The sequence below is a fragment of the Rhipicephalus microplus genome, chromosome 7 (assembly GCF_043290135.1).
Source record: "Rhipicephalus microplus isolate Deutch F79 chromosome 7, USDA_Rmic, whole genome shotgun sequence".
Lineage (NCBI taxonomy): Eukaryota > Metazoa > Arthropoda > Arachnida > Ixodida > Ixodidae > Rhipicephalus > Rhipicephalus microplus.
The window spans coordinates 171,918,394-171,940,685 of NC_134706.1; the positions used below are offsets into that span (position 1 = coordinate 171,918,394).

Below are 22,292 nucleotides of genomic sequence, written 5' to 3' on the forward strand. Positions count from 1 at the left end.
AATATTAGAACTATCTTTTCGTCATTAAACCATGCCCCGCCGCGGCGGTCTAGTAGCTAAGGTACGCGGCTGCTGACCCGCAGGTCGCGGGTTTGAATCCCGGCTGCGGCGGCTGCATTTCCGATGGGGGCGGAAATGTTGTAGGCCCGTGTGCTCAGATTTGGGTGCACGGTAAAGAACCCCAGGTGGTCGAAATTTCCGGAGCCCTCCACTACAGGGTCTCTCATAATCATGTGGTGGTTTTGGGACGTTAAACCCCACATATCAATCAATCAATCATTAAACCATGCACAGATCGTTGAAATTCATAATCGTTGGTTGAAGTTGTGCAAGGTAGACTTTTTAAGTGAGAAAAAATTACCGATCAAGTTTCTCTGTCAGACGTGACGTCCGATGCAGTGCTATCCGTACGTATGACGAAGCTGCTGCGTATACCGCTGTCTTACGCGTGCATGTACACGTCGAACATCTGACGCAAATCTTATCGTATCATGTGTCGGGCTAGCTATCTACGCGACCTATTCGAATCTGTTTTGCGTTCACAGCACAGTACGTGTTAACGGCACTTGCTGCTGCTTGACGTGTGGGAAGAGCGGGGGTCGTCAGTTGCGTTATGGTGACTGAATCATACAACATATGCAGTTGCCGTGATCTAACACACAGACGCGCGTGCGCACGCACGCACGCGCTATATTCATGCAACGACCACACGAATTCCCAACAACATCGCAGCGAACGGTTGGTAAGGTGTTGCGGAGTGTGTGGGCGTCGTAGGGCACCCTGTCGGTGCCCAGCTCGTTGCGAACGCGAATTTCGGCGTGGAACGCATCTTTTTTATGTACTTTTTTTACGTGTGCCCAAAACGGTAGGCTGCGCGATACGAGAAGTACGACACACAAAAAAGAAGAAACGTGAATGCGTAGGGCAAATCGTTAATAACAAAAAAAAACACGCACGCTCACGCCACTGCAGTGGCGTGAGCGTGCGTGTTTTTTTGTTATTAACGAAGCACATGTGCTTCCATAAAACCTGACAGCCAAGAATGATGAAGTATTCATTTACATACAAATTACTATGAGTTGCTGAAACTCACGCAAAAGAACATAATTTTCTTCCTTGGATATTGATCGAGTGCCTTGGAATTATGCTATGTGAATTTGACACATCAACAAACAGGTGTAACCGAAAAAAGGTGCACCTGCAGTTTTAAAGTTTAAAAGAAGCAATGACATGCCAACCATCCAAAATAGAACGCCCGAGAAAGGAGCATCAATCAGTATTACAGCAGCTAAAAGCCTGCTAACAGCTGAAGTAGTAGCTGAAGGTAGTGTTCTTGCATTCAAGTATAGTGTACACTGAGAAAAGATACTGAAGATACACCATCAGCAAATGACAAAAGCAATACAGACAGAGCTTTCTCTTATAATACAAAAAGTCTTTAGCTGAGGAGGCAAATAAGTCATTGGCACACAATAAGTGCACGAAAAAAAAAAGCTGTCGCACGAGGCTGTCAGCGCTTAGACAACACAGGCAAAAATACAGTAGACTGAAGAAGGGAAAACCCATAGCAAAAGTTACCATACTCCTGAGTTCTTGCTTTCCGTGCAAATGAAGCTAGCGTGAAGTTGAACACTAGATTAAAGCACCACAATCAAAATCTGGAAGTCAATGCTTTAGGAATAATACAAAGTACTGAAGAAGCATGCAAAGAGCATTCCTGTGAAGGCAAATATAAAAAAAGACTGAAAGCTCTGTGGCCCTGAACAAGACAACACCACAACCAATCGAAGAGCCGTTCGGACACACCAGCAGTTCTGGCCAACACTAAAAAGTCACAAAAACATACCTTTAATGCCTTTTTTACAAGAGAACTTCAAAAGAAATGTGCATACACCAATGCCAGAAGTATCGATAGAAGCTATTACTCATATTCAGCTCTTCATTGAAACACTAACAGAAGATACTTGTAGCTGGATGCTTAAATACTTTGGTACAACACAAGAGCGTCGACGCCAAGTGGCAATAAAATTATGATGGAAGACTACAATGTGATCAAATGCACACGTCAACCGCCAACCAAGGTCCTATGCTAGAGTGAATATCGCAAAAAGTCTTGGAACGCCTAATGTCACTGGCTCATACTCAGTGTTCTCAATCAAAATCTTGACCTCCCACACAGTATATTATTTCAACAACCTGCCACCTCTCACCATGTCATGAAACAAGCTCGAGTATACACAAACCCTCCTCACCGTTAGGTAGTTAGATAGCTCCACTAGTGCTTCACTCTCGGAACACATAGACCAGGGCCGTAACTAGGCGGGTAGTGAGGAGGTTCTGAGCCCCTGAAGTATTTTCATGCTCTGACTTTTCGTCAACAATAGCTTAATCTGGGCAAGTTGGTTCATCGTGGTTGTGTTCTAGTAACAGTGAGAGAAGTTCAGGAAGAGACAAAAAGGACAGGAAAGAGCGCTTACTGCCAACTAAATTTTATTGAAGGTACTACGCCCACTTTTTTACAGAGTACAAGAACAGTGCTCATGCACAACGACACATGTGAGACCATGATAATATAATATTAACTGAGAAAAGAATACTCTCTCTCCGAATGGATGAGTGAAGGTATACTGATGCACTGATCCATGGCCTTCCTGACAAGAAAATGCTTTCACAGTCTCTCTTTCATTTCTTATTCTTGCTTTTTTCAAAAACAGTGTTTTATGAAACATAGAGCTGCACTTACATTCTTTACGGTGTATGGCCATGCGACTACCATAGCCATTCTTAACATTTTAAGCATGCTGTCTTGCTCAAACATTGGGGCATTGCCCAGTTTGTCTTATGTTTACGTTTCCACGTGTCAATAGTATCTCATACACAACATTATATTGGCATTCAGTATACCTATTCTCGTGACGAATGGTGAAATAATGGCTATTCCTGTTGTTTTTTAGTACACACACTTTTGAAAACTTGCAAGGGATGGCAAATCACAAGATAAAATCATATCGGCTCGCTATTTTCTTTATATTGTGAAACACCTTACGTACGTACGGTATAGCATGCAAAGATCTTTGGTCATTCTGTTTTTATTTTGGTCCTGTTTTGTTTAACTTGACTTTCTGCAGGAGGGTTTAGCACACGGGTGTGATGGTGCTGTTGGGATATCCAGCATCCTTTAGTCTTTTAATCTGGTTTTTAAGGCTTACCTCCTCCTTGTGCTCACATGACTTCTGAAGGGTGGCCTCAATGCACGTGGTGGCAATTCCTCTGTGTAAATTGTGTAAATGTTAATTATGTGTTATGATGTACTAAAAAAGATGTCCCAAGAATCAGAATAAGTGACAGTAGTCAAAGTTTTTGTCACTGCCTTTATACAAATACCAGTTTATTTGTTGCCTCCTGCAGTATTTTAGGGCCTCTTATATAGATAGGATGTTTTCTCACTTTTATTACATTTTTGTATTGATGATGCCATATGCTCAGGAGGTAGAATGTCGTTATGTTCTTTCTGATAACTTCTAGCTTCTGAGCAAAGATAATGTTTCAGAAAAATGAAAAAAGGCTAGCATAATATTAAGACATGAAAAGAAAGCAGAGTTTATCAAAAATGAATGCATTAGTTGGGAATGAGAAAAAAAGATGGATGACAGGTCAGTAATGTCAATTAATTTATATTAGGACACATGAAATGTAGCAGAGGATGGCAGGTGATTAGTTCCAATGAGATCAAGAAATTATCAGCCATAATATGAAATTGGCTCATACAGGACAGGGAACATTGATTGGGCTTCCACCCTGCAGTGGACATATTATAGGCTTAACGCTAACAATGAGCAAAGCCTGTGAAAAAGGCTCCATGAAATGAGCAGTACTGCACAGATTGCTGTGCTAGACTTCCCATTTTGCTTGTTTTTACCAGCTTATCCTGCTCGCTGTTCAGGCACAAAGCTTCACCAGAAAAACAATGTTATACTTGGTGAGGATAATGCCAGTGAATCCAGTGTTTTATCTACACCTTTCCTTGCTTAAGTCCTCCTCCAAACTATACGATTTTTCTTGGAAATGTTCTGCTTACAGCACACCAACCGATCAAGTGAAACAACTTTATTGGGGTCCTGCAAGACGTGCCCTAGTATGCAATCACCATTTCACTTCACGTTACAACCTACTGGTGGTAAAAATATTCTCTGGCAGGGTACAGAAGTGCATGCACTGAGCTAGCTTGTGCAGCGCGGTCTATTCCAGAAAGCTGAACCTATGTTTGGTACAGAATTTTGTAACCACACGATGCTTGCACAGATTAAATGTGGCCACACATAGCAACTTCTGAGGTTTTTTATGAAATGATCTCGCAGTATCTGAAAACATTTGTTTTTTTTGTTTACTTCATAGTTCCCAGTGAAATATTTCTCTTGTTCCTCTCATTGAATAATGGCATTTGGTGTGACTAAGGTGTCCCTAATGCCTCACTATGAGATCAAAAAAACGATTCTCCTTGAAATTGCTTCACAAGCATTTCCTAAGATATTGAATGACACTGCTTGCACATGTACAAACATTTGCTAGTTTTATTGAGGGTTGATGATAAAGGGAATCAGTTGGTGCATCCAAGCCGGACAGAGATTGACTGGCCCTGAAAAGGGCCGTTTAGTTATATATCTTGCAGCTTGTTCCAGGTAGACAGGGCTTCATTCTGTAGAAATGGTAACTCATCACACTGGTTCCCCAGCATGAAGAACATAACTTGATGCTAACACTGACTCAGATGTTCTGAAATGTCATAGAGGGTACATGAAGGCTGGGTACATGAAGGTTGCAGTTATACTAACTGTACAGTCAGCATGCTTGTGTGATATGTGCATAGCTGCATCAAAGCCACGTGTGAGAATTACGTGAACAGCTGAAAATCTCAATGGCAGCATAGCTTAAGAAGTCTGTCATCCCTTTTTTGCCAGTTTCCAATATCATCCTTCCCTTTTCATGCATCTTCTTTCAATATATCTGGGGTTTTAATTCCCAAAACCACGATATATTAATGAGAAGCAAATTTCGAACATCTGGTGTTCTTTAACATCTTCACTTGTTTGCAGCGCAACACCAGAAACACAGGACAGGGAAGGAGCAAAAGAGAAAGAAAAGACGGCGCCGATTCTGAAAAAGACGACACTGACATCATGACACGCACATGTCGTGATGTAAGCTGCCCAAAGAGTGGCCTCCCGTGAGAACAGTGAAGAATTTGGAATAGGATCTACCAGTAAGGGCTTTGTGTGCAATTCACAAACAGTGAAAAAGATCCACCAGGGGTGAACCACAGGTACATGGTGCACTCTGGTTGAGAGAGAGCAGAGTAAAACAGATGTGCCAGACAGGAGATTATAAATGGTTTTGTCTGGAGCTGGTGCCAGAACGAGCTCTGATTAAGCGTAAGGGAGTATTGAGCGCCAGGCCAATCTGATCCCATTCCTGTGATGGGGTGCAATATGATGACAGGTGCGAATTCCATTTTCTTTTTTTCCATGGGTTTAGGGAAATAATTTTTCAGGGATCAGATGAAAATACCTCCGACATACATAATAACATGCTTATTCTTGGGCGTAGTCATGCCTAGCCACCAGATTGGGAGAAAAAGGAATGTTTACCGAAATGTGCGATAAAGTGTTTGGTGCTACGCCTTGACGGAAGTATTGATAGGTGCTTTGGAAATCGGTACGCCATTTCTGTAATCGTTAAATATGCAACTGCATGTGCCACTGCTAGGGATAGCGTGACACTCCCAGCCATTTCGGGGTAAGCCGTTTTAATCTACATGAAGATGTTAATGAGTACGTTCTCCATCACAGCAGTAGCTGTGGCCATTCCTTCAACTAGGCCTACTGCGACGCCAACTAAACGTCTGCATGAATTTAGCGCTAGTACCGTACATAATAATCAGCACGTGCCTTGGGTTCACTTCGATGGTGTTGTGAATTCATCTTGTGTGACAATGGTTTAAGTTGCATGCGTGCCTTAATCATTATTGCAATAGGAGACCATGATTTATCGTCACGCATGGTGTTGCTTAGCTCGGTCCTCAGTGTTCGAAGCAGGTCCCGCCTTGTGAGTGCATGAGAGAGGCACAAGAGTTGATTTCTGCTCTGTGTTTCTATAATTCCCTAGCCTTTATTATACAGGAAGCGGATAGTGCTGGTGTGCGTCAGCTGTCTCGGTGCGCTCTCAACCGCCTGCCTGGTAAGACTGATAGCTCATTCTATCAGCGCCTTGTCGTACTCCCTCCTCACACTGCGGCATGTCCTCCACTTGGAGGACATGATGACGGAACAAGATGATACGAAGCCCAAGACCGCAATGTTTGCAAGCCACAACCCGAGCAAACAATTCAACCGTGAGGCCAGAAAATCTACCTGACTAGGCCTGGAGCAACAAGCCAGAGAGCATATTCTTGGCTGGATAGATGGATGGATGTGGCTGTACCCTTTAGATCGGACGGCGGCTAACGTCACCTTGCCGTAATGTTTAGTGAACTAACCACAAGATTTTTTTTCCCCTTTAAATAGTAAAGTTGGACGGGTACTTTGAAGTGAAAGGTTTAATTATCAATCGTGCCTTGACTTTAGCCACCAATCAGATAACCTCCTTCTAGTTAAGTCTACCCGCTTAAAGTCTATTTTGCCCTCCCTGTCCCTAAATACCAGTGCTTTGAAAAACTCTGCGCCATCATCTTGAACTATAAGGTGAAGCCCTTTACACAGCATTGTCAAGTGTTCGGCAGTTTTTTCTTTCTCTTAGCACGCACTGCATATTGTGTCTACCTCTTCATATTTGGCCCGATATGTCTTGGTTCGCAATACTCCTGTCCTGGCCTCAAACAGTAGAGAACTACCCTGAGTATTATCATAGATTCTTTCTTTGGCAATTTCCTGCTTAAAAGTTCGATAGATCTCTAGTGCGGACTTCTTAATCATGCCAATTCTACACATGTCAGTCTCCGTTTCCTGCAGTTCCTTTTTAACCGATAGTTCTTTCTGGTTTGGCCACCTGCTGTTTTCTAAGTATTTACCAGTCAATTTCCTGGTTCACTTCCTCCATTTTGTATTGAAATTCTTCATGTACAAATAGCTGAAAACCTTCATAGCCCAACGCTCCTCCCCCATTTCTCTCAATCGCTTCTCAAATTTTATCTTGCTGCTAGCTTCCCTGCCATCAAATGATGTCCATCCCATATCACCTTGTACTCCCTGGTTTGGTGTATTCCCGTGAGCTCCTAAAGCAAGCCTAAATATTTCACGTTGCCTAATTTCTAATCTTGCTTGAACTTCTGACCTCATGCACAAGACCGCGTTGCCGAACGTCAGCCAAGGAACCATGACCCCTATCCATATTCCTCTCACAACATTATACCTGTTGTAATTCCACAGCGCCCTATTTTTCATCACTGCTGCATTCCTGTTATCTTTAGTCGTCACGCATATTTCGTGTTCCCTCAGGTGTTGGTCCCATTGCTTATCCATACGCCCAGTTATTTGTATTTATCTGTTATCTCTAGCGTGACTTCCTGTATTCTAAGCTCACTACCTTTGTTATCATTAAAAATCATGACTACTGATTTTTCCTAACTGAATCTAAAATCTAACCTATCTCCCTCATTACCGCAGATGTCCATCAACCTCTGCAAATCTTCCTTGTTGTCGGCCATTAGCACTATATCATCTGCGTAGGTTAATGCTGGTAGTGCCTGATCAATGAGTTTTCCTTGTTTGACCTAAGAGAGGTTGAAGCCAAGTCCCCTTGCCTCTAATTTCGCCTCTAATCCTTGTAGGTACATCATGAATAAGAAGGGTGACAGTGGGCACGCCTGCCTAAGTCCACGTTTCACCACTGTGGGCTTGGATACCTGTTTTTCCCACTTTTTAACTACCTTGTTAGTTTTATAGATTTCCTTTAAACGATTAGTGACTCCATCTTTTACACCCAGTGTGTCTAGTATTCCCCACAAGTCCTCTTGAACCACGCTATTGTACGCTCCCTTGAATTTCTGCAGGCCGGTAGGAAGCCTCACAGCGCAGCGCCTGATCTTGTGAAACGGCGCAGCCATGCAGGCAGGGCATTCAATTCCCTCCCTATTTTTTGTATACTACTGTCTTTGTGTACATCGTAGAACACATAACAGTAATGATAGCAAACAGATCATTGATTCGGGTAGGCTTGGTGTTTTTATTTAAAATGGAACAACGAGGAAGCTGCTGAAGCTCGTGCCTGCATACAGCTGCTTTATATGGAGATGAAACTTTAACGAAAAAAAAATGTAATGATAAACAGTAGGCTCATAACAAACAACATTTCTCTGAGGGTGCATGGAATATATGTCCCATGCAAGGCTATGCATTGCAGTCCTTACTGCATTAATTATGTACACGTACTGCAGGGCATGCAAGTGTATGCAGACACACGCTCACGAAATGACATTTTTTGCTACATACAAACGTGCACCACACCAAATAAGACGCACGTGTTTGTATAGTCAGGGAACACTCGTGAATACTGATGAAATCACACAGCTCGCTTACAGTATAAAACAAACACAATTGCGAACAATAAAATGCGACGCTGTTTAAAGAGGCGGACCCAGGTTACGAGGAGAATTATCAGTATGGCATACACACCACGTGTCAAGCTTTTGCAACATCTAAAGAGACTAAATATGGAAAGTTGCCTTTTTAAGTTAACATGACAGTACCAAATGGAGAAGCCACACGAGAGAATAATTCATCGTGGGCTAAAGAATGTGTTTTAAATATTATACACAGCTTTGCAAGACAATATCGACGAGTTTTACTCGTCTAGGTGTGGGAGGTGTAGGCCTGATAAAATGCGATGTTGCTTCAGAGCCTTTCTTTCGTAATATTGCAATTTTATTCAACTCTTTCAAACGCAGCCCCATAAATTTCTACTGGGTGCTCGAACACGGCAAGCAGGTCGCGGGGCAAAATCTTTGTAACATTTTATTACCGAAACAGCGATACTAGCAATGCTTGAGCTGCACATGCTGTTTTCTAAATTGTAACCTCCTCAATCTCATCACTGTGATCAGGAAACAGAGAGGAAAAGTACAGCAGTAGTACGTAGAGAAATATTTAATTTCAAGCCCTTTAGCAATATCATCTAAACAAATTGCCAGTTCACTATTGAACTCTCGATGGAAACAAACAGCTGATCAGGGACGCAAGCTTGGCTTGGCACTGGCTTGGCCGTCCATACAGAGCCAAAAGCCGCTGCAGGAAACTGGATTGCGGATCGTATTGAGACAAAATATTTTATACATTTTTGTTTTCTTTGTTTCATTTCTCTAATTGCTCTTGTGATGGCGTGGACCGCGCTTCGTGATCTCATGTACCGGCGCACTGTTTTTAAGTTTAGTATGGCGCACGATAATACATGATTGCGTGCTTTAATTTAAAAAGGTTCGCGAGTATGGCAGCAACACTGCAATGTCGGGAAGAGGCACGGGGAAGAGGATAGTAGTAGAACCAGTAGCAGCTGCATGCCCGGGTGGAGCGACTGATGCCCAGATGGAGGAATGTCAACCCGATGCCTTTTGTGTTGGCCGTTCTGGCAGTTCCGCCGACTTTATAGAAAGAAACGACCCCGTCGCTTGTCCTCTTCTCTTTTCCTTCGGGCATCAGCGACAACATTGACGGACGACGTGTTCGACTTCACCGTGCACGTGAGTATAGGTTGGTTTTTCATTCGAGTGAATTCTTGTTCAGATTTGCAACTTGTCGACTTCATCCTGATCACCTGTCACCGGCAATAAGTCACATACGTGTGATATTTAGGTGAAATAAATGATAATGCACATTTTCTGCTCCATTTGCGTGACTTAGCTACACCAGGACATGAGGGAAAGCCTTTGTCGCCTAGCCACTAGCAGGCAAGATCGATCACTCGCATCCTTCAGTTCACGAATCAACGCGCCTGCCTTAAAATTAGTAAGCTGCTCGCAAAGAAATCTTACCGATGCAATTTTGTTTTCTGTGAACAATGCACCGTAGATTTGTCTTGAATAACAAAAAAAAACTTGAAAAATAAATGTCGCGACCTTTTAGAAAACGCCGTGTCTAAGAGCTAGACGCGGCATTTTGTAAAAGGCTCATTAAATTCAGTATGTTTTCGTAGTTTCTGCTTGAAATTATTATTGTCTATGAATTTCATGGTCCAATCTTTTGCTTTGGCTGAAAATCTCGGCGGCAAAAACTTTGTTCAGTGTCCCTTTAAGGGCAGGTGTAGATGCCATCATTTCAGTCGCAAATCTTTTTGCTAGTTGGTCGGCTGGTTAACAATAAGGGTACTAACTAGAGTTCCAGATTTCATCAGCAACACATCATCATGGCTTCATCAGATGCTGCATTATATACATTCTATCCTCGTTTTAAATAGGTGTACCGTATGGTCCACTGTTACAGGAAACAAGCGAGCTCATGGACAGTGAGCCATGTTGTGATAACTGGCAGCGAGGCTTGTGAATGGGACGCATGCGCATAGAATCGGGGTGCGCCCAGTTTTGTCTGCCATTTCTCCGCATGTACGCATGACAGCATTGGAAAGCGCATCCGTATTTTAGCTGTGCAATTTATCTAGCCCAGTGCCTCCTGCTTCAGGGATTTCCTGTGAGCACAAAAAATGCATGATTTTAATCGTTGCTGCAGTGTTTTGCAAGTTGTCACCGTAAAGCACATCATATTTTTCGCATAATGCTCGCTGCAACTAGCAAGTTTCGATGACTCGAAATGCTGTTCAGGTCTGATGTAGCAAACATTTTAAGCTCGTCCTCATGACCATGAAATATTGGTTTATTAAATAATGGAAGGCAGAGTTGGTATCAGTTGATTTACAGTGTGAAAATGAAAAGTGCGAAGGACCGTGCCTTGCAAGTAAGCCCCGAGAGCATGAGCAGAGAAGTAGCAGATGAGGATGCTCATGCGCTGCATTTCCAAATCTCACCAGCACTAATGCTTGACGGACTGCTGGCCACGCACTAGCGTGATCTTTCTGAAACAGGACTTGGGCCCTGTAAGCATGTTCTTGAAGGGCATAAGTAAAACGTAGAATGGGCCCCCTAAATGCACCCATCCTTGAACCATTGGGCTTATAGATTAGTGCCCTTTTCAAAATACAACTATTCTGAGCTCTAAATTGTGACAGAACAGTGCACGAAGTTCAAAAATGGGAAAAAAGTCTTTAAATGTCCCCTTTATACATAGTGTTCTTGTGATGTCACTTCTGCCGATGTCGCCCTCTCCCGCCATGCCCGGGTAACTCCCTGGGTACCTACGGCAGTTCACGTGCTGCAGTGCGGTTTGTTGGGGGCTCGTCATCTGTTGCTGTGAACGATGTGGAAGCATTGTGGTTTTTTGTTGTCTTACTTTAACGAGCTCATTGGATTAGGAAGGCCTCGCTCGTTCACTCGATACAAGACCAGATAATCAAGATGTGCGACACATATACCAGCCACGACGTACCCCGGCTGCCCGCATATACCAGCCACGGCGTACACCGGCTGCCCGCCACAACCTATGAGGGCCTATTATCTTGCTTTCACTACAAATTGCCTGGCCTAAAAACAAGTGAAAGCTCAAAATCTCTCGAGCCGCAATTTTAAGAGTGGATGTGCGAAGCGCAGCTGCTCCTATCGAAAACTAGTCGTGCAGAGCTAGGCAAGTTTACAAGAGATATAATATTATGAATATATTGTCACGGCCTACGCCACCAAAGTAGCAATGCCCCCCCACCCCCCAAGTGTTTTAAACAGTGCTGATGTTGAGCTTGAGCCTCTTTGATTGCAATTTGTGGAAATAGTCGAGGAAAATATTATACAAGGCAGATAGCGACTTTGCGTGGTGTGTGCCGCAGTAATGCCAGTCATCACTTTATTTTTCGCATATGCTTTAACACACTTTTCACTTTGTATTTTGCTTTTGTTGTACGCTAATGTACAGTGGAGTCACTGAACATGATAGAGACCGTGTATAGAATTAATTGACTAATAAAAAAAAATCCTGACGCCCAACTTGAACCGATCGGCTATACTTCAAAGTGAACTAATATTGTTTCCCATTCTTTATAGTTTGTTTCAATGCAATACCAAATCTCCGCGATCACCATCACGATTTTAACCGCCTTCCTCGCCATCATGATTTTAACTGCGGACAAGTTTCTATGTACAGTATCTTGGTAAGCTATATCTGTTTGCAGGTAAATACTTGGCTATGGCACTTACCCGTAATGAAGTTGCACCTGAAGATGCAAATATTGCAAAGTTTCTTCAAGTAGCTTTTGTTAATCTGCACCAGCCAAATACGCTGGTACTTTTAGGAAAATCGGAATGTGCGTTCTCAATTTTAGGTTATAACTTTCAGCGAAGAAACACCCTAAGCTCTGCTCCCTCTGCGTGGACTACTAAATCAACTTGCCTCACTAGCAGCTCATAATTTCTCAAACTTGCATCGTGAGGCAAAACTAAACGGGTGCAAGCACGAGGAGACAACATGGCAGTTGTAGGCGATAGATTCGGTTGGTGCCCGGGCATGTTGGTGGCGCATTTCGGAAGTGACAAAAAGGCGCTGCGAGATGCATGTGCACACTTTGTATAGTTGCTGTATTGGACAGCAAACTTTTTTTCTTATCTGAGCAGTTTTACCAAAGGAAGCTTCATCATATGGCGTGATAAATGAAGCGAATCCACAGGTTGAACCACATCATAGCCTCGCTGTGCTTTTGTACTTTTTTTAGCTCGCAAAATTTATTGACGGATAAGGCAGCACTTGTTTCTTTACCATATGATCATCTCCGGTATGCTGCTGCCCCAATATTTCAAATTCTAAGCATTTACACCATTGTATGCTAACTTTTCCTTCAAAGTGAGACAAGCCACATGTGTATCGTAGATCAAGAAGCATGCCAGTTTTACGTAATTGCAAGGTAAACATCAGAAATGCACAGTTGATCAAAAATACCAGTTTAATGGTGCATCTACATAGCAGAGCACCTGTGGCACTTCGGCAACAAGATAATGCCACACATGTTACAAGAGATAATTAAAAAAGACAGGGGACGTTCCGCGTGAACAAATAGAAACAAAAATAAAATGGCATGTGGCAGCGAGCGAAGGCGGCAAAGGGGGGGGAGCCCGTGGGACTTCAGTGGATGAACGTAAGGTGTGTGTTTAATATGTGGAAGAAAAAAAAATTCAAAATTTTGGCGACTGAAATGAGGGTGACTTAGTGAGTGCGCTCATGACGAGAGTAAACACGGTTATTATTTTTTTTTCAAATCTCTTTTGAAAGCCACAAAAAATTTGTATGTGGTGCAGCCTAACAGAAGGTCCGTGAAGGCAAATTATGAATTCATCGTTGTACGAAGTCCTTTTTTTTTTCATGCGCACCATCCCCGCCATGGTGGTCTAGTGGTTAAGGTACTCGGCTGCTGACCCGCAGGGCGCTGGTTCGAATCCCGGCTGCGGCGGCTGCATTTCCGATGGAGGCGGGAATGTTGTAGGCCCGTGTGCTCAGATTTAGGTGCACGTTAAAGAACCCCAGGTGTTCTAAATTTCCGGAGCCCTCCACTACGGCGTCTATCATAATCATATAGTGGTTTTGGGACGTTAAACCCCACATATCAATCAATCAATCATGCGCACCATAAATAGTGCTCAAAATTTAATTGCATATGTTGTTTTCATCCTCGCTGTATTCCGTGCTGTTTATGATGTAAAAAAAAAAGTAGCACGCTGAAGTGGTGCTGCTTTTGGGCAACAGTTGAAAATGGCGGGGTGCATGAATGCGGAATACTGCCGCTTACACTCAAATCACTCTTGTGGTCACCTCCCACTGTTTGCAGCATGTGTTGTGTATACACAGCTGCATATTTCCTAGCTAGAAAAATTTGATTTTAGGTGTTTCACGCCATTTTCTATGTAACTATTCCACGATTACACACACTGATCAGCAGGCTTTCAATTGCGCTGAAGGACACAGGTGCCATAAAGTTCAAGTCGATTCTTTCAAAGAAACCATATGTAAAGGCTGAAGCTTCATGCTTACATACATACACACACACCATATTGTTTTTTGTACTTTATGAAAGCTGCGAAGGTCTCATGTGCCTCCAAGCGTAACCTGTCTTATTTATTCTCCATCACCACATAAGTTTTGTGAGTTTCAAATAAAAGTACTTTGCGCATGGCCACTTTTGGGTAATTTTTTTGTGTAGGTGTTATTTGAGCAGCCTACAGTGTTTACTTTATAAGCCTGTATGTATATGTTGCATTATAAGGATGCAGAATGTGTGTAGCTGTACAATATAGATGAAGTGTAAAAATTAAGTATGTCTATTGTAGTGTTCTTGCAACCAATCTTACCCCCGTATTCTAGAACGTCCCTCCACTCAACGCTTCACCTTCACTTGAGATGGCTGATGGGAGCGCCGTCTCTAAGCAGAGAAAATTGCTGCATGTCAGCAATAATCTGCTGTGATTCTCGAGTAGCGCAGCGTCGCTTTCAAACGAGCAGCGGCACAGTGCTCAACTCTGTCAAGTGAAGGGTGAAAGTCGAGTCGGGGAGCGTTTATGAATATGGGGGTTAGTTTTGTTGTCTTGTTAACCTGCCATTAACACTGGATTGATGCTACTTTGCTCTAGCTGTACAGTGCTCTCCAAGGCTCAAGGAGGCATCGCACGGGGAAGGCTCGGAGCAAACCATGCGTGAGTTTCCTTTCATTGTTACACTATGCACGTATTAAGTGATAGACTTTAATGTATGCTATTTGTATTGTGCAAGTTTTTGGGGACATACAACTTCCAACACTTATATGTTCTGACGAAAATCACGCAAGAATGAGAGAAGCTTGTGCAAAAATTATGCAAGAGTGTAAGAAGCTTTTGCAGAAGTCTGTGAAATGAAGTTTTGAAATTTTGTGGCAATGTGTCATTGTACAGTGGTCAACAGTCTTGCTCAGCATGCTTGACTGCAGGGCTCCCGGCTGCACAGGCGCATCTACGGAGTGCCTGATGCATGATGGGCCAAATGTCAGCCTGCACACTGGTGCCTCTTATCCCCGTTTGTCTGTTACATCAGTGTCTCTTGTAAAGGGGATCAACTGTGCTACCTTTTTTTTTTTCGAATGTAATGAGTTCTTTTTCCAGATTATTGTTGTTTTAAGGTAGAGCCTCACATTTCTATCAAATACTGAAGATTCTATTTTTTTTTTCTAGATGCTATGAAGTCACTCCTTGTGTTACAATAGATTGAACACTGTTATGAGAAAAGCTACTTGATGGAGTTAACTCACTTCATATTGACTTAACACACAGAATTGGTGAAAACTACACTCCATTCCAGCTGCATTAGGAATAATATTCATTTGCATACTTCTGTTTCTTTTGTTTGTTTGTTGGCTGGAGGTTTGGAGTATAGGGTGGCCAGAGGGCACTGTGTAGTCTTTCTTCATCTTCCCAATTTCATGAACATCAATTGATAGGCGTATGGGAAGCAGCCAGCATGCTGAAACAGTGGTGCAAGCATGCAAGATGTTCACCATTGCATGCAGTCAGTTGCTGTGAGCAACCTACTGCATACAATTAACTGCGAGTGGCGCTGCACTATGTGTGCCTCCTGGAAAGCTGCAATGGTAAAGTGCCACAATCGTATAGTAACATCGATAACATCGCAATTTGTTTGTTAAATAATTTTGCAACAGAATCAATGGAGTTTTGGATAAATTTGTGTATCTGCCTGGTTCATCAAAGCTACAGAGTCAAATGCGGTATATACTCGCGTATTATGTGTACTTGTTTTGTCAATCCGGTCATGTGCGAAGCTAGTAGGAATCGCTGGCCTAAAAGCTCAACTGGGAATATATGTTGCAGGCGCTGTCACAGCTGTCTCAAAGCGGATGGTCATTTGTTTGCTAAGCCTGTTCAAATGCCCCAATTTTCTTGAAGTTCTTCCGAACAGTGCTCACAAAAACCAGTTCCCATGACAGGGTTATACCAGAGAACATAAGTACTTTCCAATAATTGTCGGGAACCCAACGTAAAGTAAGATGCAGACAAGGAAGCGCGATGCCAACACAGTGCTGTGTGTGTCGCCCTTCATGTGTGTGTGTGCCCATTCCTTGTCCCAGTCTTCTATTGCGTTGTGTTCCCTCCGATATCTAACCAACACACCCAAGCTTCTATGCTAAGTCTTATTCAACGCACTGTTCTGCTGGCTCCCATACTGAATATTGCATGTCGAAGAACTCCACGCTGATGTGCTTAGCGGTAGCACGGTTTCAGTTTTCTTCGGTAAGCTTTATAATAGCAATCTGCCTCGTATATAATTATTGTAGCCTATCACAAGGAACAGTAAAAACGCAATGGCCAGATGGCGAAACCGAAAAAAAAAAAGAGTGCGAAAACCTGCCTCATCTGGTTGATGTGACAGGTCCTTGCACGCGTTCAACATCTGTGCTGTGTCTCGGGAATACATTCTTGCCGTGAAAGAGGTGGGAAGATAGGAGGCAAACCTTTAGGCATTTCGGACTACACATAAACAGGTTTCGGTTTTCAAGTTCGATATTCTAGGGAAAGCATAAAAGTTCATGGAAGAAGGGACCTTGCACTCAGTCCAATTTGTGTAAGACTGCACTCGCCTGCTCGACAAGAGATGTGCCTGACCAGAGCATCATGAAGTCAAATGTGTCTGTGTGTGTGCTGGCAAGGTGGCTCGGGCTGGTTGGGGAGGGCAAAGTATGCGAGCAAAAAGTTTCTTGTAGTAAAGCAGGCTGGCTAATTATACTGGTGAGGATGCAAATTGTGCGAGTAAATATGGTATGTACTCTTGTATGTTTCAGCTCTATTGCTATGGATCCTGCGGATCCAACTTGGCATCCGGCAGCAACAAAGAGAGGTTCTGCAGGAGGTGCGACAGCTGAAGCACGAGGTACGGCTCTTGTCAGTGCCTCAGCACGCCCAGCCAGCACAGCGCCCCTCTGACCTTCCCCGGCTGCCTGCTGGTACAATTGGAGAAGTGGAGGCAGCAGAGGCAGCTGTGCAGAGTAAAGCTGTGGCTGTGGCTTTGGTGTATATTTCTTGATTTTTAATATGCCTATGTAACATGCAGAAATTTAGTACTGCTTTAAGATACTGTGTTTCGGGAAACAAACTAGTCAGGTTATCTCATAAGCCACTGTACTACAGTCGAATATGAATAATTCGTACTCAAAGAGGCCAGAAAATTTGTTCAAATTAAAAGAAGTTCAAAATAATGACTTACTGTAATTACTTGAATCTAACACGCACCTTTTTTCCGGTTAAGAGAGTTCATAAATCGCATGTGCGATAGAATCGAGTACGACAAAAGAAATGAATATGGTCATTCTATTGCCATCGCCACTTACAAAATGGCCGCCCCCTACGTGCGTCGGCATGGCGCGTCGGTCATTTCTGCCTATGTGTTTCCCATGCGCGGCACTTCATACGTGTGCTGAGGAGTTCGTCATCTTGTAGTACATTAGCATCGACGGCATGGTAGGGCCGACTCCAAAAACTCGACGAGTGCACCACAATGCTGCTTCTAAAAGAAAAGTCGTCGCGTGTGCCGGAACGGACAGAAATCGGGCCGCATCGCGGTCATTCGAAGTTCCCGAAACGTGCGTGTGGGACTGGCGGAAACAAAAGCAGAATATTGTCGACAGCAAAGATTCACGCAAAGGCTTCAGTGGACCACAGCAGGGTCGGTTTCCACAAATTGAAGAGCTGCTCGGCGAGTATCTGAGGTGTGTGTTTAATATGTGGAAGAAGTGAGCGGCACAGCGGCCCGTGACGACAGAACTGCTCCAAGTGCAGGCTATGCAGTTAGCCTTAGAAAAAGCGCTAATGCAGAGCCATTTTAAAGCGAGCAGGTGCTGGCTAACGAACTTTATGAAGAGAAAAGGCTTTTCCCTCCGAAGGCGAACGGGCATATGCCGGAAGTTGCCGGAGGAGTACGAAGAAAAGCTTCAGAGTCTTCAGAGGTTCCTCCTAAACTTGCGGCACAACAACACCTGCTTTGGCAAATCGGGAATGCCGATCACACGCCTCTTTACTTCGACATGCCTGGCACCACAACCGTCTAGGAGAAGGGGGCGAAGCAAGTTTGTGTACTGACATCGGGCCACGGTAAAACTAGAGTGACAGCAATGCTCTGTTGCACGTCAGATAGGCATAAGCTTCCCCCGTACTTCATATTTAAACGGAAGACGCTCTCAAAAAGAGTCGTTTTCGCGAGTGGTGTGATCAAGCGGGCCAACGAGAAAAAAGGGTGCGCGTTGCAACCGATGTCTTAGTTTTTTTTTTTTTTTTTTGTCGTGGAAACCGGGCGCGCGTTACAATTGAGGGCGCGGTAGAATAGAGTAAATACGGTAAACGAGCGGAGGGCTCACCATGCAGTGATGCATGTGCATGGAGTTTTATTCACAAATTACAGGACATCCGTCATTAATTAAAGTAGTCAATACATGTCTGTACACGTTGGCCTTGCAACGAGTCAACAAGTTTTGCGTGCAGTTTGCAAAGCATTTGTACTTCGGCTTCAGTATTCTCCTGGCAAAAGAAGTTGCGCGCGGCAATGTCCAGTGCTGACACTCTTCGAAGACAACTGTGTTTCCACTGTTACCATCTGCGGTGCAGCCGGAGCGTGGCCAGCACATGATGAGAATGGAGGAGCGTCTCCACCTGGAGAAAAGCAGATCGGCATTCGAGAGAGAAACACTCCGCAGCAGCTTTTTTTTTTTCTCTCTTCATGCGCGGTGTTGAAAGGAGAAGAGTCTCTACATAGCAGGGACGGAAAACAGGGAAGCGTGACACCGGCGCGTTGCAGATTGGCATGAGAGAGAGCCAACTCTCTGCGACAGCTTTTTCTCCCCTCTTTCTCTTCATGCGCAGTGTTAAGTGGAGAAGGGTCTCTACGTGGCAGGGACGGAAAAAGCCGAAGCGTGGCACAGGAATGTCGCAGATTGGCATTTGGCAAACATTCCACCGCAGTCTTTTCTTTCCTTTTCTTCATTTTCTTCTTCAAGCACAGCGATGAGGTGTCTGAAGTGCCACCGCAGGATTGGGCGGGGTGCTGAGAGCATTTTCGGAGCGCGGTATAGCTTTGATAGGACCACAGCGTCAGTTCGAATTAAGTGTGTTGGAATTAATGAGATTCGACTGTATTTACTATAGTCTGTGAAGTCCGAGTGAACTGTCCTAAGCTAGCAGACGATGTAGGCGGCATCGTGTGTTTGATGGGCAGTGACTAGCAATAGCCTGCTTAAAACAGACATTCAGTAATTTTGTTCATTTATCACCCTATTTCGTGTCCGCTGCGGCTCTCTCTACTTTGAGCTACAGTTCACCCTGCCTTGTGTTAGTCGATTTCTTACTTTTTTAAAAATCTAACACGCACCAAATTTCGCAGTGTGAAGAAAAATGCACCTTTGTTTATTGTGATGAGATTTCTATAGCGACATGCCTCTTTGTTGGCTATCACAGAAAAATATAAACAGCAAATGGTGCGACCATCTAGTGCGACCTTTATTTTTCTATCAGTTTCATCTATGACCAAGATTTGGCCGCTCTAAGGTGGCCTCTTAGTACGCCTTGATCATGTTCATTTATCTTGTTGTGCTCTGCTTACAATGCATTGATTAAAAACATGTCCAAGCTTCTTTTTGAATTCCACATATTTTATCGTTTTTCACGTGTAGAAGCTACTCCTGGTCAACATTCAGGCAAAGACATAGTAACCTCGAAGAAACGTGTATTGGAATTTGAGCACTGTACAAAGTAATTATACTATTTCATAGCTAGAATCAATATTTATTAAGGGTTATAACAGTGTTGTATTTGATTTCATAACAGCGAAACTGCATTCAGAGAAGGACTCTGAAAGGTTCTCACACTGAGTGTGAGAGGGCTGATGTGGAAACCATTTTAGGTCAAGTGAGTTGAAGTTAGCGTAAAAAAACAATGAAATGTTATGATGCCCAAAAATTCAAGTTGTTATTTTCAGTGTCCTCTTGCAGATTTTTTTTATCATGAAAACATTTTGATGTGCTGTTGCGTTTACCCCATCTATGCTTCTTGCATTTTTTTACAGTGCAAGCACCTCCTGCAGATTGGGGGACGTGGCCTCCGAGAAATTGGTGTGAATGCCATGAAGGCTGTATTGGCACATGACGTGCAAGTGCTGTACAGCCTTCATGGCAGAAAAGGGAAAAGGGCCTTTGTGAACCTGAGGCTCTGTAGATTAGTGACAGGTTAGACTTGTTCATTGTTTTATGTGTGTGTACCCTTGTGTATTCTCTGTACTGCAGTGCTTCATGTGTACTATGGTATTTCTGTTCTTGTATGCAGATGTCATCTGCCAAAAAGCAGGGTGCGACCAGGCGGAGGCCCTCAACTTTATTAAGAGGTGGCTGCCAGGGTCTGGTGATCGCTGTGGGGGCAGGAAGCGGCGCTTCAGAGAAACATTTGTTGTGGAGCAGCCCGATGATCCCCACTCTCAGAGTGCAGATTATCGGCTGCTCGCGGCAGCTGGCTTCCTGCCCAGCCACAGCAGCCAGGGCCTTGACAGCACCACTGTCACTGTGTCCCCAACGCAACCTGACCTGCAGTAGAGCGGGCCTTTTTTAGTTGTGTATATATATTTTTCAATGTATACATTTTTTGTTGTACCAAATAAATAAAAAAAAACAAAGAATAAATAGTCTGCAGACTGTCGGTGGTGCACTGTTCGGCTAGCTTATGCTGATTCGGAAGCACCATCACCATGTTTTAGTTACAAAAAAATGCTCTAAACTATGAATATTCTCGATTACCATGTGTGGGACATATGTGGGGATTGCAAGTGGGGGACATACGCTTTCAGCATTTACTTCCTAACGACTTTTTTCGATCTGCTGTACCAAATACCAGTACCAAATAAAGCACTCGCTATTGCAAAAGATAAATTGGTAAAAAAATAAACTACACTTCTAGTGTTAGCAAAGGGAATGAGGTATAAAAGATGAAATAGATCGAGTAACTGCTTTCAGTTCTCGGCATTCAATTTTCTGTTGCCCCAAGTATACAGGGCTGCAAAGCTACAAGAGCGGGTCATCGAGGCATATTGCTTAAATATTTCGGTAAGAAAAATTCCCTACTAATAGTGGTTACATAATGGCAAGCCAATCAGTAGCCAATATTCGTCGTGCAGGAAACATCGGTGTAATAACGGCATTCGATTGGCTGCAATGTGGCCCTGGATTGGTCCAATGTCGGTCGTACATCCGTAGCCAATATTCGTCGTGCAGCAAACATGGCGTAAAAATGGCATGTGATTGGCTGAAATATGGCCCGATGTTGGCCGAACATTGGCAGCTTTGTCGGCAATACGATGGGCCTTCGTCGGCCCAATGTTGGTTGCATACTGGCTAAAACATCGGCAAAACGTCGGCCCATCATTGGCTTGAACGTCGGCCCGACATTGGAAGAAGTTGCACTTCCGACGTCGGCCCGACGTCGGTGCCGATGTTAGCCGATGTTGGTCCAAGATTGGTCCAACGGCGGCGTGCTGCCTGGGCAGGTGCCTAATAATCTCTGGCATGTTACCTGAAGGCATTAAGTCTTCCAAAATAAGACTCTTGCTTCGAATGAAAAAATAAGGGCGATTTAAGGGCTTCTTTTCTTTCTCAGACGTTGAATATGAGAACTGGAGGTATAGGGGATGTTATTAAGTAAAGTGTAGGGTATAGTGGATGGTAATAAGTTATTTGTAACTGTGAAGAGGCTTTTGTCTCAATGATTATGTTGCCTGTAACAAGTGCTGAGTTGCTTAGCATGTGGGTGATAAAAAAATTAAGAAGGAAGCATTACACATTGCGACAGAAAGTATGTACAACATGCCAGACCCGCCAGTGCGAAGCTTTCTTTGACCCCTATTTCCGCAATACGAGACAGCCTTCTATTTTTTTGCCAACTGACACGAATAAGGTAAGACTTTTCAGTGTCCTTGAACCACATGGACTGTCCTTCTTGCATTTCACCTGGCAACAAATCTAGTGAACAGTGATAATTCCAAGCAGTCTTACAGAGGAGTTGCCAAGATCAATCAGTAGAGTGCCCACTAGGATATCAAATAAGTGTCAGCATCCACTCATCTTCAGCCATCAATTCACCTCCAAAAATACTACTACAGCTTTTTTTATTGCTTATGATATTGTTTAACTTAATTTCTCTAAACACTCCT

General features: G+C 43.5%; 1 protein-coding gene across 2 annotated transcripts; it reads left to right on the plus strand.

The window, feature by feature from the left end:
- The first annotated feature begins 9,354 nt into the window (after window positions 1–9,354).
- On the plus strand, window positions 9,355–20,769 carry LOC142767710 (uncharacterized). Of its 2 annotated transcripts, none has more exons than XM_075869924.1 (5): window positions 9,355–9,727; window positions 14,707–14,761; window positions 16,894–16,982; window positions 20,163–20,322; window positions 20,420–20,769. In XM_075869924.1, exons 1-5 carry the CDS (start codon window positions 9,581–9,583, stop codon window positions 20,680–20,682), a joined length of 714 nt encoding a protein of 237 aa, XP_075726039.1. In that variant the 5' UTR covers window positions 9,355–9,580; the 3' UTR covers window positions 20,683–20,769. The 2 variants fall into 2 exon arrangements, with proteins under 2 accessions (XP_075726039.1, XP_075726040.1); XM_075869925.1 differs by having other exon boundaries at window positions 9,583–9,727; window positions 14,699–14,761.
- The last annotated feature ends 1,523 nt before the right edge of the window (window positions 20,770–22,292 follow it).